This window comes from Venturia canescens, chromosome 7, assembly GCF_019457755.1.
Source record: "Venturia canescens isolate UGA chromosome 7, ASM1945775v1, whole genome shotgun sequence".
Taxonomy (NCBI): Eukaryota; Metazoa; Arthropoda; class Insecta; order Hymenoptera; family Ichneumonidae; genus Venturia; species Venturia canescens.
The window spans coordinates 5,912,677-5,931,180 of record NC_057427.1 but is presented as its reverse complement, the minus strand read 5'-3'; the positions used below and the strand labels follow the sequence as shown (position 1 = coordinate 5,931,180).

The window sequence follows — 18,504 nt, the reverse complement described above, 5'->3', positions numbered from 1 at the left end:
TCGGGGAAATGGGAACTTACGTTGGAATATCGCGATGAAAGTCTCGGAGAGTTTGTTGGTGAGCAGTGCCTCGGGTAACTCGCGGAAATACTGTTTGACAAGATCGGCAACGTCGAAGGCCTGTTGACCGTCGAAATTAATGGCATCGCCTTGAGTCTCGGTCATGACTTTGAGTTTTTGAATGCGGGATCGAACGCCGCTTTTGCGGAATATGCCGACTTGATCGAGAGCGTTGGCCCTCAGCCATCGGAGAGCGATTTGTATGCACTTTGGTAGAGCCTGTCCGGTCCGTTGCAACGAGAGCAACAGAGGGACTCCGAATACGGTTTTGTCCTTGTAATCGGGAGTTTTGATTTTCCTGATGAATTTCGGCAATTCCCAGTTCCATCCGGTCCGGTGAGTGGGGCAGTAGCGTTCCATGCAAGCCGTTAGTTTGAGGAGAGCTAATTTTCGTAGAACCAACAATTGTCCGCAGGACATGGAAGCCATTGCTCTTGAACAAAGTGGATCCAGAGGTTCTGGATAGAGAGAGCCTCGTTGGAAGCTGTGCCATCTAACGACGTTACCCTTGTGTCGTGGCGAGTCTTCCTCGTGATCGGAATCACGACTCGGTGCGGTGGAACTGCTTTCCTGACTTCCAGCGAGTTCGGAACTTCTCGATCGTGATTTTTCTCGATAGACCGTAACCTCTTTGGCGATAGTTTTGTTATCAGTGAACTGGCTCTCGTCCCTCTCGTGACGGAAACTCTTGTGGAGTTTGTCATCGCGTTTCGCGACAGGGCTCAATTTGTCCTCGTTAAAACGTTCCTGATTCTGTGAAAACTTGTCCCGGTATCTTTGGGAATCTTTGCCGAGGTTGAGACTGCTTGCTCGGGAGCCAATACCACCGGACATTTTGGAAGGTGATGTCGACGCTTCTTTGGCGCTTTGTTGATGCGCGTTCACGTACGCGAGTACTTTGGTGTGATTGCTGTTCGCGTCTTTGAGATATTTGTGTCTCCAACTGGTTGGCTGGCACTCCGAATCGCTCAGAGCGCCTTGATCCTCCCTCCCACGGTTTAGGAACCTCCGCGCCTTGTTGAGTTTCGTTCGCGTTGGTATTGGAGTCGGTCCACCACCTTGAGACCCGTCGGAGCAGTAGCTCGACGAATCATCGCCGAATGGACTGACGGAATGAACGTTGCTCATGCCGGACAAGGCCAGGTGATAAGGTGACGAGGGAACGGTCAGCGGTGACGTGGCTCTTGGAAGTGGTGAAGGTGGCAAAAGATCGCCCAGTGATACCGGCGGCAGCACCCCCGTCGGCGACACATCGACGCAGTTCAGATCCTTCATCTTCCGCTGCATCGATATCACGTCCAAAACTTGAGGCCCGCTGATCACAACACCCTCGCGATTCTGACGCTTTCTCCGGCGCGACTTCAACGACTCGACCCGTCGAAGAAACGCTTTGGCACCGTCGCGCAGCCTCTCCGATCCGGTCCTACGAAATCGGGGGCTGAGATCATCCGCTATCGGTCCGGTCGGTAGGCTCCGATACCGCATGGAATCCAGCATCGTGTCATCTCCCTCTTGAACCTCGACGCGATCCTCCATCGATTCCTCCTCCGATTGTAAATGTTGGCCAGCTATCGCCTGCAACCTCTCGACGTTGCTCTGACTGATGTCACCCACTCTTGACCATCGGCGAGTTTTTTTCTCGAAGGTCCAATTTTCACTCAGCGCGCATTGTGTGTCCTCGTCGGAGTCTTCGCCGGGAGCCTGCAACACAGCAACAACGGGAGAAGGTCAAAATAGCGCGTTTCCTCATCAACTTCTCAAGATCCCCGGACAAAAGCCACGTCCACATTGACAGTGCATTCGTGCCACATTTAATAATTCACGAGAAATTATTACCCAAACAAAGGTGAATTGCCTACATGATTGTTTAGAATATTAGGCTCCTCGTGATTATGTGCATGTTCGAGGGAGATAGTTCACAGGGGATTTACGTTACGAAACTTTACGCCTTTGTCACGAGAAGTGAATTTATGGCACGGTGACCTGACCCCGTGCGACAATGGACCTAGTTTCACCGCGGTGGGGCCGCTGCGGCGTCAGATCCTTTTGCTTCTCTCTGGCTTACCGATCGCTACATGAATATACATACCCACATCGCACATATACACACGTATCTTACGGTGTATAACTCTAGGATGAATTCTAGTAGACTCGAGATATCGTGTTACTCAAGTCAAGGAGGGCAAGTGAGCTATTCACTGTTAAAAAGGTCCATTTTTTCAACAAAACCGTTTTTTTGTTGTTCTTCCGTGCCTATATCGTGTCGGGCTACGTGTCTTTTCCGGACTTTCTCGAGTGGTCCATGTGGCAACCTCGCGACACAATAATTCGTACCGTTTCTTCAGACTTTAGGACGAAAGAGTTGTCGAAGCATTGTGTGCTCCTCCGGAAAAAGAGATCAGGAGGGAACGAGGGAGGGAAGAGGCGACGTCGATGGCGTCTCGGTGCGATTGCGTTCAATCGAAAATTAGAAAAATCTTCGGAGGAGGTAGAAAAGTGGGCCGGCTAAAAATACGCGCAACTGTAAGTGGGTCCGGGGTTCTCGCCCCGGCGAGAGGAGCCTAAGAAAAACGGTTCCGTGTGACGTTTCCAACTCGCTCGATTGCAGAATCGAAATTCATGAAAATATCACGTCGTTGAGCGACGTCTAAACATGCGTATAGTAGTGTGTACGCATAAGTTGCGGTCGTGGGACATATTCGTAATTTAGGGGAAGAGCATGCACGCCCACGCGAGCAAATATTGTAAGCGAAGCGAGGGAGAGAGAGAGAGACAGAGGTGAGTGCATTTTGTAAAGCGATTGGCCAAAAGGTTATACGGGGTTTTGACGAAGCGCCGAGTCTCTGGCTGGCCGGGTGCCTCCGACGTTGTTCTTTTTATTCCTTTCTTTTTTCACATCGGCCTCGAATCGTTCGCGTTGTAGCAGAGAGTGTCGGTCGACGGGTATTTTTCGAGAATTTCCGCGGGCCAAAATGCGAGGCGCGGTGAACTTTAGCGAGGAGCGATGACGTCCGTTTACGCGCGAGATAACCGTGGCTCTTAATCATTTCGTGACATGTGTCCACGTGACACACGGACGACTTATGCATACGCGAGTGCGTCTGTCCGCATGCGAGCACGATAAAACGTCTCTCGCGAGTGTTCTTTCGGCCGAAAGGAACATTCGATTATCGTGAATTATCGGTTGTGCATGATGCTTGTAAATCAAAAGAGCCGTTTTGCTTGAAGTATGAGGAGAAGCTCAACATTTCTTTTTCCAAGGTACAAAATATCCTGCGACGAACGCTCGAGCAATGGCCCATGGGAAAAAGTTAAGGATGAACGAGCTTTTAAATGTCGATGGAGGTGACGAGATGCTTAGAAATTCCAGGATCCTGCCTGGCACAATGCTCCACGCGAAGAGGCCAAATGGAATGAATTCCTTCGTATATGGACATCGCGCGTATATGTGTGTACATTAGGCACACATATCGTAACCCGAACGAGATGGACGACCCGCATGCTCCGCGTCTGAGATTACCTTCGCATATGCAAGTGGTTAACTCCCTCACTCTCCCTGCTCGCTTCGCTGTATCTATCTGCATATTTCCGTTCCGGGGTGTTAACGCCGCTGCGTGACGATTCAAGTGTACGAGAAGAGCCACACTCCTGTGTCTATATGAATACATAGTTTCTCCATACATTTGCAGCAGACACAGTAGACGCGTATAATGTACAATACGTGTACGTATAAGGTATATACGTGAGCTATTTTCGCAAGTTCGTTGAGCTCGTCGAGGCGTGCCTATCTCCCGCACCCAGACAGCGTCACTTCCGTCTGTATTTGCGCCCGGACATATACGTGTAATCATATTTGTGCATTAATAAACTCTGTTGATGGGGCGAAGCTAAAACTTAATCGCTCGATAAAAATGTAGAAATCGGAGGGATCGAACGTTACTAAAATTCGTAATTGAATAATTGATGATGCGGATGAGAGCCATTGTCGCGTCTAAGTCGAAAAAAACACTGTGCCCAGCCCAGAATTATTGAGCGACGTATAGCCTGGAGCGTTGAAAAATGATTTGAAAAATTTGAGCTGAAAATAAAAGCCGCCGAAAAAGCTGCGGAGGTTATCGAGTGGAAAGTGTTTTTTAAGTGCTTTTATTTTTCGTGTTTTTCGCGAGCTCTTTCGAACGTGCGCAGGGTAGATATGCGGGTAATTTACTAAAAAAGGCTTTTTTCCGTAGTGTATTGAATAGTGGAAAATATATATATACGCGTCGCGCGGTTGAAAAGAGTTTTAAAGGGCTTAAGGATAACAGCCGAACACTCGGCGAGGAAAGCGCAGCCCGTAACCGTCAATTACTCGGTCGGCTCGTCTCAACGTATTAATTTAACGGTTTCACTTCATCTGCAGTTCCTGTATATATCTATATATGCCTGTGTATACATGGAATGTATATTTATGTATAGTTTTTAGGTGCGTGTGCGCGCGTGTGTGTGTATAGCAGCGATTGCGGCACTTCTTTGCGTCTTGTGAGGCTGGCAGAGATCGCGCGGTAATTGGCTTGCGGGAAGGACCAACGGATCGTCCGTTCTCGCTTTGATCCGCTCCACGTAGGCCGTGACAACGAGAAGTCAGAGAGATGAGGGAACCTCGCGCCCATGCTTACAAGTATATTTATATATTCCTTTGAATTTAGTCAGTTTACGTGAACGAAGTGAGTTCAAAGAGCGTGGAAATAACGAATTATTCGCGGGATTTTTAACGCGAGCTGATTATTTGTTCTCACAATGCTTTTAAATTAAGGACAATTCAGTGAATTCGTACGGTCCCGAGTGTACGAACGTATAGACGATATACCGAAGGCAAAATATATATTAAGGTGTATCTTTGCTCGAGTAAACTCGAAAGTAAGTCGAGGCACGTACTCGTTCCCGGCGAGTCCTCCTCTATCGATCAAACGAGAGAGAGGGATCCACGAGAGGTATAAGAACGTGCGTGTGTGGGCAAGATCGGGATTCCAGGTGAGTCTCGAAGCGATCCCGATCTCGCGGCCTCGCGACGAAACGCGAGGGACAACGCGTCGCAATGTACACGTTACTTGTCCATAGATCCATCGTGCGTGTGCCCATATTCCAATGAAAAATATAATATTTACTCCGATTTTCTTAATTCATTTACAGAATGAGATATATAAAAGTTCGGTAAAAAAGAAACACGAGATGAAAAATCTTCGATTCGATCAAGGTTTCGATCCGCGGAATTCTTTTCTCCCGCATCTCATTCCTCGAGAGTTTAACACACCATACAGTCTACAGCTCCTCGAGGTAGCCTCGTTTTCAACAAAATATCGTTGTCACACGCCAAGAAAAATCTCGTTTTATTAGATTTTTTTAATCCTCTTTCCCAGAATCACACATTCTCGTTGGCATCGTACTGGTATTTCGATCGACTGCGGAATATTTCTTTAATTCAGTAGGCCTCGAAGTGGACTGTTTCCACATAACCAGGTAATAGCTACTTTTCTATACGTATATGCTTATGTACACTCGACACACACACCAATATTACACTGTTCCAAGTTGCCCACACATTTCGATGCGAATAAAAATCCTTCCTACGTCGACTGCATGAGTCGTTTCACATATTCGAAGGAAATCGTGCGCACAAACGTTTTTGAGCATTCCTTCAAAGTGCTGATTAAAGTCGCGTTAGTTTTGAGGAATTTGCTTGAAAGCAGTTGCGATGAGAATGGGAGAGCCGCTGAGAAAACTAGTAAATTCCAGTGATATTTCGTTTTTCAGAAAAGTCAAACGAAACTGTCGTCTCAGCGTAGAATCGCCCATATAGAAATGGCTGTGCAGGGGCTGCGTATAAATGTGATGCTTGGAATTTTTCAATGGGCTCGATGAACAAGTTTTTCCGAGGACAGACATGCATCAGCCTCGTTGATTCTCGCCGTGCCAGGCAGTCTGGTTTATCCGTGGAGGATTATTAAGAGTGTATGAGTATATGCGCGTATGCGTTATAGAGAAATAAAGAAGGAGGGATGCGTGGAGGTTGCTCGTAGCTGTATTGAAGTCTCGTTGAGTGTATTTTTCTCTCGCGATTTTCTCGAGCGCGTACAGACCAATGCGATACATCCGGTTGCGGTATTTCCACATGCATTTCGTGTACGAATCCCTCTCTCTCTCTCTTTCTCTCGCAATTCCATAATATAAAAAGTGTGTTTCTGCGAGGAGTAGTCGGAGTGTCATTGCTAACGAGCGGTTGCAATTGATTGATGGCGTTTAAATAAGCACCCTCGTTTCTTTCGATTCCGCCACGACCGAAACATCATTTTCGTTTGTTTTCATGCTACTTTGATTAATTTATATTTACCGATGATTAGCTCAACGATTTATTACATGTTGCGGCTTCCCTCAAAATCTTTCGATAAAAACAAAAAGCTTATACGCTCGAATTCAATCTGAGGCTGCTCCGCGTACACTTTCCCATTTCCTCGATTGCTTTTATGGACGAGGAAGCAAACGACACCGAGACGAGTTCTTCACTACCTGCTCTCTACTTTATGTATACATACAAATATGTACAATCGCGCACACACGCATTTATATGTATGTATATGAATGAATAAAGCACTCCATACTCGTATACTTTTTCCTGCTTAACAAGCCGCGTTTACTTAGCAGTTGACATCGGTGGTCTCGTTCGCTCCTCATAAATTCCAATCGCTTTCACGCCGCTGCCGTTAATCATTGTTCGGCCGCGATGTGTGCAACCCGATAAATAAATAATTCCGTACATTTAAAGTATCTGTGTTCGGTTACATTAAATCCGGCGTGGCCTATTCCCTTGGTTTTTACGAAGCTCTTCCAAGGGAGCTCGTTTCGTTCGCACGATTGGAAAATTGCACGTCTTCATAAATTCACGTGTATTATACAAAGGTATCCGGACAAATGTACATGTTCGTATATATATCCGCATGTTATACTCGCTTATATTCGAGCGCACTTTGTACAGCGTCGGGCGGAGTATTTCTCGCTGCCACGCAGTCTGGACGACTTCTCTCGTTCCTCACCAGTTTATATATTGACTCAAGCGGATGATGACCCTCTCATCGCTCTCGTCAACTCGATCGCATGCTTCCACCGCGGAGAAAATCATCTTGAAACATACTCATACCCGCACACATTCACGCAATGACAGTCTAATGAAGCTCTTCGTAAACGTATGTTCTCTCACTTCCAAAACGAAATGTGTAGGAAGCTAATACTAAGGCATGGTCCGAGGCATAATCCGTGGACGCCACACTCCCTTTGAGATCACACGCTCGCACCGGACTGGTGCAAATATGCACTTGGACTTTTAAAAACTCTTTATTTCGTGCATGAATGTTACAACGAGACTTTTTAGGGGTAACGATTTATTGGTAATCGATAACGATCATTTGAAAAATTGAAAAATCAAATATTATCATAGAAAAATGGGCAAATTGGAATGGGAGGAAAGGAATTTTGAAGTTTTAGACAGTGGACATTTTCGTGGGTGCAAGTTTGCAGCAGTTTCGTGTCTACGGGACAAAGGACCGCGTGGAGCTGGAAAGTCTGTAGCCTGGATTGGGCAACGTCCAATCATTACGGTATCGAGGTGTTTAGGCTTGCAAATAACCTATAGCCCGGAGTACACGTAGGATTACTATTTGCTTTGGTGATTTTGAAGGAGAAAAAGCGCGGGAGTCGTAGGGTTAAATGAGAAAAAGCGACGTGATCAGAGATTACGAATCTGTGACCTGATTAGGTGTGCTTCGTTCGGTCCTGATGACGTAAAATTTGTTCTGTTTTTATTTCTAAAGGCTTTCTGAACTCCTGTGACGAGTGGAGTATTCTTTGGATGGGGTTGAAAGTGGGGAAAGAATGACGAGGCCGAAGGATGAATGAGAGTACTATGCGCTCTGATGGAAGAGATGTTGTTCGTTATTTTGCTGGTAAACGCGAAGCGTTAATCTTGAAGCGCCCTAGGGCCTTTGCAGTACCGAACACACGCGTATCTTCGTATGTACGAATGAATACGAGAGCTGTGAATATACACAGCTTCGTATCAGAGATCGTTATAACGGTTTAATTCGCGACTTAGAAAACGCCGCGCGAACTCGTGAGGAGAATTAAGAGAGAAGAGCGAGAGAGGAAGAGAAAAAAGAAAACGACGAGCAGCAATTTTTTTTACCTTGGCCTCGTGTTTAGCGAGCGGAATCCTCTTCTCTCCTTCTCATGCATCGCTCACAAGATATTTCTTTGTATGTTATAATATACTAACTCGTCGCGCGGCCGAGATATGTCGGCCAGTCTTCCGAGCGAAGTTTTCCACTCCAATCGCCACTTCCGGTCGGGGCTCTATATTAATTTTCTCACCAGCTTCCTCGTTAAACTATTTTATTTAAAGTATTTATAAAAGAAGAAGAAGAAGATGAAGAAACGCTTACTCGTATGAGCCAAGGTTCATATTGTGTGCGATAAATGGTAATTCGTCCGGTGGGCAAAAAACGAACAATTTTTCACGACGTGAACGCGGTCGTGTCTCAACAAGGTGCTCGATAATTGCAACACCGCGGCCACGTTTTTATCGTTTTTTTTCCATCGATCCTGGCACAACGAGGGAAAATTAACGGCTCGACGAGCGAGAAACTATTAAAATTTATTTCTTCAGACATAACTCCGCTCGATTATTCATACAAAATACAACATTTATTTATCTCGTTATTTATTGCACCAGATAAACAGTCGTTATTCTTCGAACATTTCGCTCGAATAGTGAAATGAGCTCGTCAAAGTGATAATTCTTCTTCATAATCAATATGAAATCCCGATACGCCTCTCCCGGACTCGCTCTTTTCTTTAAATAATATTGAAACTTTCAAAAAAACGATCACTCCTCTCGTATTGAATATACCGAAAAAAGCCTGTCGACATCAAACGGCCCGAATTAATTGGATAAAGAAATGAGTGCTCTTGGATAAAATTCTCATGAATACGACGAAACCAGTTTTCCTTCATTTCTATGGTAAATAAGTTGGGGAAAAAAGCATCAACAAACCGCATAAATAGTGCCGCAGCGAAAGTCATAATCGTGCATCGAAAAATATATTGAAAAATAAGCAAAGAGGTCATTTCCAAAAATCCCTCGAGTGCGGCGATTAATTATCTTTTCGAAAATGTACTGCGGAGAGACGATCACAGCGAAAAAGAGAAATAAATTAAAAGAAAAATGAATTATTCAACGAGATCGGTAAGTACGCTCGCGCGTAACTCGAAGGTACTTTGATCGCTCCTTAATACGTACCGCAAACTACGATACGATGCACCCACCACGTATATATAGAATCATTTCTGACGTGGACAAGAAAAAGACAGCGCAAGTTGTACGGAGAACCGGTTGTGATAAATTGGCGAGTGAGGAGTGTGTCGGAGGGGGAGGGAGGGTCTCACCGATGCGAAATGCTTCTTCGGTGTGTCCGTGCGAGTACATGAACGAAAGAGTCTCGCCCTATCTCCTCGTTTCGACATTTTCTTCCTCCCCGTATATACGCTCTACAGACATCGATAAAATTAATATCAACGTAACATTGATATCGGTGATTAAAACCGGAGGGTTTTGCACACGCGACTGCACGCAGCTCCCAATTCATTCGTATCTTTTGAACAATCGATGGGGAAAACGGAGGAGCATTATAATTGTGGAATGCGAGGAACGAAAGAGCGCGGAAGATCGAGTCGGCGCGAATAGTTTTTTCCACTCGTCGTCGCGACGTTATTGAAAGTTTTTGTACCTCGGAAATATATCCCCCCCCGTAAACGAGAGGAATCGAAAATGTCGGTAGATTCGCGACGCGATTCCTCTCGATAGAGAGAAACGATGTCGAACAACGAGGCGCGCGAGTTGCATCAAGGTAAGCGCAGGTGATCGAAACCGTGCCGCGCAGTCTGGCTGCTATTTCGCGAGAGTGCGAGAGAGAGAGAGAGAGAGAGAGAGAGAGAGAGAGAGAGAGCGGGAGGGAGAGATCGAAGCGCCGTGCAAACTGCAGCAACGTCGAGTGCACTCGACCAGTTTACACCACTTTTATACGCAGAAAAGGCGGCGAGGCCGCGGATGCGTGAGTAATTACGGTTGCCTGCTGCGCTCTTTATCGTGTGCGTGTGTATATACGCATGCGCCGTGCGTACCGCGATGTACGAAGTGTATGAAATACGCTGTACGAATATAGCTAAGAGGATCCATGTGCTTGCAGTACGAAATTCTTGGGACGATCGAAAATATATGCGTGCTCGAGAACATTTTCCCAAAGCAAACATCCATTGCGCAACATTTTATGGGCTCGCATTGTCTGTTTCATCGGTTAAATATTTAACAAATTCCACATTTGATTTATTACTGCATAATATTATTGTAAATAAGGGGAAAAATGTTTCGTAGTAAAACTCTCGCCTTTTCGTTTTATCTCCCGTTACATTCCGAGCCCTCGAGAATAGACTTATGAGCCCGCGATAATAAATTTATAAAATGAAAGTCCCAGGTTTCGCACGTGTTCGAATGAAATTTTTGGCCGAGTGAAAGGTGCCTTTATTATCTGCTTCCAAGTCTCCAAGGGTGAAACACACGTGGGTTTGTTAAACGCGGGAACTTCTCGCGCACCGCGTCTTATTCGAGCTCCTCGCGCAAGCAGATCGAAAGTATCGCATTAAAAGTGGCTAAATGAGAAGGTGGAGTTGATGCGCGCACGGCGTCAAAGAGCGAAAGAAAGGAAAGCGAGGGAATGCCACCGCCGGAGGGGGGAGAGGAAATTAAGAGAAAACAAAAAAGTAAGAATGAAAAGCACACGCATCTAGGCCCGCGGCGTTTGATCGACGATCTCTCCATGTGCGCACCTTCGAGTACACGCGTATATGTGTGTTGTAATTGACCAAATAGATGGCCCCGGGTACCGCTATTATGAAACTGACACACAATACGAGCGTTATTACTCGGAGATTGTGCGCTCGGGAAACGGGAGAATACGCAGTGGCAGGCGAGCGAGACCTCGATTCCTAGGGATCTTGGCGCGTTCATGACGACGGAGAAAAGAGCGTCGAAACTCCTGCCGAAAGTCACGAATTACACGAATCGACTGGCTCGACCGAAATCATTTCGACTGTTGAGTTTACACGCGTCATTTCGCTTTTGTTCTCAATTCTTTTATGTTTAACTGAGTCATGAATAATGAAGAATGTAACGTCGATTATTCTCGGTATAGAAACGTTTCAAAATCAAAGAAATCGATTTCGAAAAGTTGCGAGTTATTATTGATCGCATACGACTCGTCAACGAGTTTAAATACGAACAAACAATTGAGCAATTTTTCCTCATCGTTTTGTTGTTCGATCAATTTGTATACATAAATTCTATGATCAATTTCGTTTTCCCTCATTAAATTATTCGACAAACCCCCAGCACGCGAGATCAACGTTTGCTAGTAGATTTACGATCTTTTGCTACATTCGCGCAATAGTCATCACGCCTGTAATCATCGAATGACTGGTCGAATTTTCGGACAAAAGTGAAAGCGACGTCGATGACGTATCGCTGTGTTGGACACGCGGTGAACGGCGTTCGAATACGCAACGCAATGTTGTCATTTTAGTAACGACAATAATCAATGCTGACGAGCCATGAATCATGAACAATTGGAAAATTTGTGGATCAGTTTTTTCACGTTTTCGTGGTGCCTCATCGAAGCAGCGTTCGAATTTGATTTGAGTAAAAAAGTGAAAAGTCGTCGTCACGATGAATTGTTCCCTTCAAAAAAGACAATTTTTTTTTTTTTTATTTCGCTTTCTGCAAGGATACGATTTTAGGCACCGCCTTACCGGGTTTTTGGGTCGCGTTTCTACGCGATGTTTTTATATTTTGTTCAAGGATCGAGGCAAGAGAGGATGGGAGACAAGGAGTTGGCGGATAACGAGTGCAATCGTACGAGAAGCCTCGTACAAAGTGCATACAAGAGCGCGGGGACTCGTCAAAACCGTTTATGGGCATGAAAGTCGTGGAGTTCGTACGGATCTGACAATATGATCTATCAAATCGTTCGCGGCTCGTTATACAAACTGCAACGCTACGAGGGAGAGAATCGTTCGCGACATTCTCGTTTTGATATGTGACTGCGCATACGTGTATATAAATATACGTGAATATACATTCATAAGAATATATATATAACGTATGAAAAATAAAAATGAAAATGAAACGAAATGAACGTGGGTTCGAATCGTTGCCCGTTTCGGACTTGCGAGAAAGCGTGTCGAGGGTCAATAAAAAAGTTCTTCCAGCACCAAAGATATTTGTGTGGTTCGATATTCATCGTTGTTTTCTCCCAGGAGCGAAGAAGCAGCGATTACCATTTTTATAGTAAATATTTCGTTCTTTCAGAACGGAAGTTTTGAGGCAAAAAATCTTGATAAAAACTGTACCGGCCCCTCGATTTTATCGGACGTAGAGCACGCACATTTTTGAAAACATTTCGCATATCTTCGTTGAAAAATGAATGCCAAAAATGATGTTTCGTCATTAATTTTTCTATTAGATACGATCTTAGCTCGGTATTTCTCGGTGGCAAAGTCGGGACACACTTTTCCCAAGATTCTTGGAAAATTCGTAGCGATAGACGATCTCAGGTGGATGCCAGCAGCGGAGCAGGTTTATTTTTCGGGTATTTCCCAGTCCCTTTCTCCCGCGCGGTCGGCAACTTTTGCAGAGATTGCGCGCGATAAAGTTTTCGTCTTGTTGACGCGCACGTGAATGGCTTCTCAAAGTTTCGTTAATTTTCTACCCCAAGGAAGCTGCGTTTTCGCTAGATTTTCTTCCAGCCAATGAGCGCATTAAGAAGTGCAAATTGATCTGAAAATTAGTACTTACGCTTTTGTCGTGATTGGTGCTGTGGTGGTGGCTGTGATGGTGGGTGTCGAGCTTCATGTTCGCGCAACGATTGAGGGCGTGAAGTCGACGGAAGAGACTCTGCAACGAGTCGGCTTCAAGGAACGGATGGTCCTTCGCCACCCCGGACACGTCGATTGGAAACTGATAGTCTGTAAAATAATGAGCGAAACAAACATGAAATATGGAAATGAGGCGATGTGGGTTGGATTAATTCCGCGGAGGATATCTCTTGAATGAGTTTTAAAGTATCGAAAATCATATCAATGTCGAAAGGTACGGGGGGTTGAGAGCAGGAGTTTGTTCGTGATCGTCGCGCGCAGCAGCGGATTGCGCAACACGGACGACCTACATCCATGATCCATTACCACGCTCGCGCGATCTCGTCGCTCTTGCTCCTCGCCGGGGCAAACATTGTGGGGCACGACCAGGCCGGAATGGAGCAAAAGGGGATCGGTAGGAAAAGAGATGGAAGCGAGGTTCAAATACGTCGAGTACAACCCCGTGTCGCTCGAGATCGTGACGGATGAGAAAAGTAGAACGCGCGATCGGTTTCGATACGATCGTGGAGCTAATGCAAAGCGAGTCTCGTGCGGTGGGGGTGAGAAGGGATTTTGTTTATCGTCTAGTCTCTAGCTTTTCATACCTACTAATACCAATTCGTGAAACGAGCTGTTCGCACAAGGTCGGGGACTCTCTCAACGAGCATTGAGATACGATCCCCGTCTCCTTTGAGCATATATACGTATGGCGTGCACATGCAGAAAGAGTTTACGACGGACGGAGCTATAAGTAACAAGCTCCAACTGCAGCGACACTTCCGGATGACGATCTGATCAGGTCCTTCTAACGAGAGACTGCTTAAAAAATGTGGCTATTGCGAGTCGTGACATTGGCGCGGTCTCAACGAATAGAAATTGCGATAAAAAAGCCCTCCAATGTTTTATTTCAATATGAAAGATCCAGGCCGGCCGACGACTGTGTCGATGCACTTGATGCATTTCCACGGTGCATGCATCCGCATATTCATATACACGTGTGTTGTACGGTATCGATTCTCGAAGCGTGATAACCTCAGCATCACGAGGGAGAAAACGAGGGTGCAATTAATCGTTGAAACGAACCCGATGAGAAAGCATTTCAAATAAGAGATTGTGATCGCCGCGGAGAAGCCTTATTTTTCAATCGCGAAACCATTTTTCTTCGGGAATCTTTACGCATCGAGAAACTGGCGTTCGTACGCGTTCGTGTCTCCCTGTGTGCGCGCACATTCATAATGTGAGTACACAGGCTAACGTATAACTCTGTAAAAGAGCGAGTTTATCGTCGATCACGATAACGAGATCGAGCAGGGCTCCATATGCTAACCGCAATAGAGCATGCTACTTTGCCGCTCCGCGGACGCCTGGCGAACACCCGCAGGAATAAATTAAACTTAACGATTGCTTTCTAGGAGGTACTAATTACCGGCGCACTACACTCCGCACACGTACGCTCGTTTGTGTGTCCATACGTGCACACAGACGCCATTTATAATGGCGAATGGGCCAGTACACCGTAAAGTCCGAACGAATCAATTATCGAGAGTTCCGCCGGTGCGAGAGCTTTATCGTCGTTGGCGTTCTATTAGAAAAAATATTTATTGATTTCATACGGTTTTAATTAGTCGATGAATGAACGCGAATGCAACAAACATTTTGTGCGTGGAACGAAATAAAAGTGTTTTTCGTAGTGCGAATGGGACAAAAATATGTCAAGAATAATGTCACCCCGGGGGTTGAAGGGCAAACACCAAAGGGTGCAAGTTTACTCGAAACGGTGTCAGCGATCCACGAGTCCCACGAACCGATTCCGATCAATAACGGGTCGCGAGGCTCCCGGCATCGCGGGTCCTATAAAGCTGCATTACATATAAAATAGCGGCGCGCACACGCTCGAGACCGATCGATTAATCGGACTGGTGCGCGATCGCGCCACGACTCGTGTATTCGTCGATGCGCCTCTCGATCTCCCAAGATCGCGATACCCGCTCTTCGCTCCCCCTTTCGTTTCTTCTTACGTACCTTCACCAACGCACTTAGATACCTGCACAGATTATAATATGGGATCGCGGAACTGCATCCTGGTCGGGCCAGGCGACAGCGCGAGGAGGGAGAAACGAACATTGACGGTTTATCGTTGAGCGATTCTTCGTGTTCCCAATGTTTGCCCATAAATCAACGAAAAAAAAATAATTTAAAAATATCCTCACGATATTTCATAATGGTTGTTTACAGCCATACTCGAGTTGACTAAAAAATGGAGCATAAAATGCTCCACGAGTCGGGAGTTTCAAAACCATAATCAACAGGGTTTTGTCAAATGACAATGACAAAATGTTCAGAAGAAAAGCATTGATTACAAGTGGTTGTCTGCGTGAAATTCATTATATATAATGTCACTTCGACAACGCAAGTTTTTTGTTCACTTGCAGGATTAGTGCTAAGCCCCAATCAGCTCACTTATTGAAGTGGTCGTTGGTAGGGCCTTATTCTGGCAACCCCTCGATCAGGACCATTTCAGGTTTGCCTGATTTCAAAGTTATTCTTGAAAACCTGGATAATAACCACATCAGGCAGCAACTTATGAGGTTGTCCATTCTCTAACCTGACGATGACCTCATCACAAATGGAGCGATTTAACGATTAAACCTTTATCGAATCGTCTTGCTCGGTTTTTGGTAATTTATCTCGGAATCCACGCATTGCTGAAGCGTGCTTTTTACACTACTACGAAACAAATGCGGCGTGGCTCATTTGTAGGTTTGAAGGCATTCTGCCTTCAAACCCTTCGCGGTTCCCTTTCTGTGCGCTCGCCGCGGTGTGACCGCAACTGCACACGACACACCGGTACACACGTACACGTATTTGCGGCTGAGAAACAGAAGGGTGTTACTCGCAGGGCCTGCAACGCGTAAACCGAGCTCCTTTGGGTCTCAGTGCCGATCTAACGTACCCAACTGTCATGAAACATTCGCTCGTCCCAGGGGTTCCACGCTCGAGCAACGGACACTTCTTTCGTACTCTGAGTGACTCACCGTACAAATATCCGTACAGGCTGTAAGGTAACATGTGTGTATATCAGCCGGTCTCGACCACCGGTCGTTCAAATACTCAAACTTCTCAAAAGTCTATGATGGGACATTTTGCTGTAGCTCTGAACCGAAATTATTCATCCGGGATCTCCTCAGGTTTCGTGTACTCTTTTGGAGCGACGTTCATGCGTGACGGCCCATTTTTCATTGAAACCGAATGCGAAATAATGCGCCGGGAGGAAATTAGAAAGAGGAAATTATACTTTTTCGGAACAACGCGTTCGTACACGACCGCTTTAATTTCTATGCCGTTTAAGCACGTACGGAGCAGCGTAATGGATTAAGTTGGAAGGACAAAAGAATGTCAAGCTCGCGTAAAACGCGTCATACGTGTGGTCCATTAAATATGAGCCGCGTATTTTACTCCAACACTCACGAGTTGGCCTGCCTCTGAGGTGCGCAAAGGGCGGGGGCGAGGGACGAAATATCGCACGACCGGAACTCGACACCGTTTTGCTTTCGACTTTACGACTGAATACGTGCGTATTCCCCGATGAGTGGTGAATACCATATTCCGTGTACGTACATCAACGCGCTTCCCGGTATTAATATATACGCAAAGTCCATGCGAATATTGGCCCTTCGAGGCGAGCCTGGAATTGATGATTTTTTTCTTCGACTCGGATTACCGGAGCTCTCGTTCCTTCGCTTGAAAACTGATTTTTCGAATTTATTTCCAGCCGAAAATAATCGAGCAATATTTAGCAGTTGCCTCTGGATAAATCAAGTGTTTTCGTTATTTGATTGTTTTTTTCATTTTTCTTAAGCAACCACGAATAAAAAAGAGAGAGAGAGAATTCCATAAGCAATCGTGACTCCGTAAGAATTACGTAGTAAAATTCATCGATCTTTATCTCCCTTGAGATCTCCTTTGAGATCTTGTAACAATCAGGAGATGATGATTCGATCATATATTCGTGCGCAGGGACGCTGGGCTGCTGGTGCTGTTGCTGCTGCGTCATCGATTAAATCGTCGAATCGGCAACGGCACTTCGCGATCGCTCAGCCGCATTCTCGTATATATATAAACACATGCGGGCATACAAGCGCGCATTTGTCGAGACTCATTCGGAATATGGAGAAAAAAAATGAAGTGTGCGATGTTGAGTATCATTACGTTTAATGCCCAGCCTCGACACACTCACAAAAGGCTCAAAGGATTGGAACGACAGGATTCTGCTCTCGAGATCGTACGTACATAAATGTGCAATAAACGTGTACACACACTCTTGATATATGACATTTTAAGCTCGATCTGCTAGCCTGCCGTTTTGATTCAGCCTTCGCTATTTTATAGAGATATAAAAACGAAGCGAGCCCATTTTTGAAAGTTTTCGAAGATCATAATTCCGAGTTGACTGAATCGAAAAATTGAAAGATTTGCCTACAGGTGAATTGAGCGTTGAAGGCCTCGCGTCGAGAGATAATAAAATGTCGAGTCTGCTGTGGCACCTGAAGTCGTTAAAATGTCATCTGATCACGAACATGTGTCCGGGGAACGATCGAATTATCGTGGCGATACTCAGATCGATCGATCCAAGCTAGAAACCTGTACAACGCGCTCGAATACTCCGCAAAGATATTTAAACGTTTATTCAAAAATGTAAAATACTATGAAATGAAATTGCGATTTAGACGATCTTCAATACACGCGACGAGGATCGCAGTGAAATTAAAGGGAAACGCAAAACTGGATTTAAAAGGAAAATCACATCCACGAGACGCCCTCGCTTACCGGATACGTTGGGCAAGCATTTCGGAGAGACGAATAACGCGGAGATTCATCTGAGAGGCTTGAATCTAATTACACCCACGCTAAACGGCGGAGTGGGTGACTGCTCGAACGTGAATGAGAATGATATACAATAGAAGCGCGCGTCAATTCGACACGCGGATGACTTCATTCGAGCCCATGGTATTGCGTGCTTCATACACACGTAGCTCGATCTCGAACCTGTTCGAATAAATCTCCCTCGATGTGCAATTGTGTGTAAAAACTATGTGTATCGGTCTCTCAGGATCACGATTCTTAGTTTTATTTTTTCGTTAATTTACAAGCATCGATTTTTACGGTCGCGTCACAGTGTTTTTTCCCGTGTGTGGGACGAGCTTTTTTGCATGCTAAGCCGAGTATTTTTTATTAAAATATATATGTTTTAACATGACGCAATTTACGAGATTCCCTGGCCGTATATTTCCGCTCTTTTCATATACGCTCGTCCGGTGCGTTTTTTCGCAAGTCAAATGATCAATATTCAGTGAGGTATACTCGGAGGTCTTTAAATGTCGATTATTTCAGCATTCGGGAATCGAATTGCGGCGACGTTTCGGCAGGCGGGAAATCGGGAGTAAAACGTTGTTC

General features: G+C 45.5%; 1 protein-coding gene and 1 long non-coding RNA gene across 4 annotated transcripts in view; one reads left to right on the top strand and one right to left on the bottom strand.

Moving 5' to 3' along the window:
• cv-c (crossveinless c) overlaps nt 1–18,504 on the bottom strand; it is a 128,588-nt gene that overhangs the window by 3,361 nt on the left and 106,723 nt on the right. For both annotated transcript variants that reach the window (XM_043423229.1, XM_043423230.1), the window contains 2 exons: nt 12,992–13,161; nt 21–1,761 (listed from right to left, as the gene is read on the bottom strand). In XM_043423229.1, coding sequence (XP_043279164.1) covers nt 21–1,761; nt 12,992–13,161 — 1,911 coding nt within the window. The remainder of the gene's footprint in view (nt 1–20; nt 1,762–12,991; nt 13,162–18,504) is intronic.
• LOC122413106 (uncharacterized) lies at nt 5,070–6,499 on the top strand. Of its 2 annotated transcripts, XR_006261491.1 has the most exons (4): nt 5,070–5,136; nt 5,230–5,373; nt 5,457–5,556; nt 5,851–6,499. It is a non-coding gene; the product is annotated as an uncharacterized lncRNA (long non-coding RNA). The 2 variants fall into 2 exon arrangements; XR_006261490.1 differs by having other exon boundaries at nt 5,090–5,373.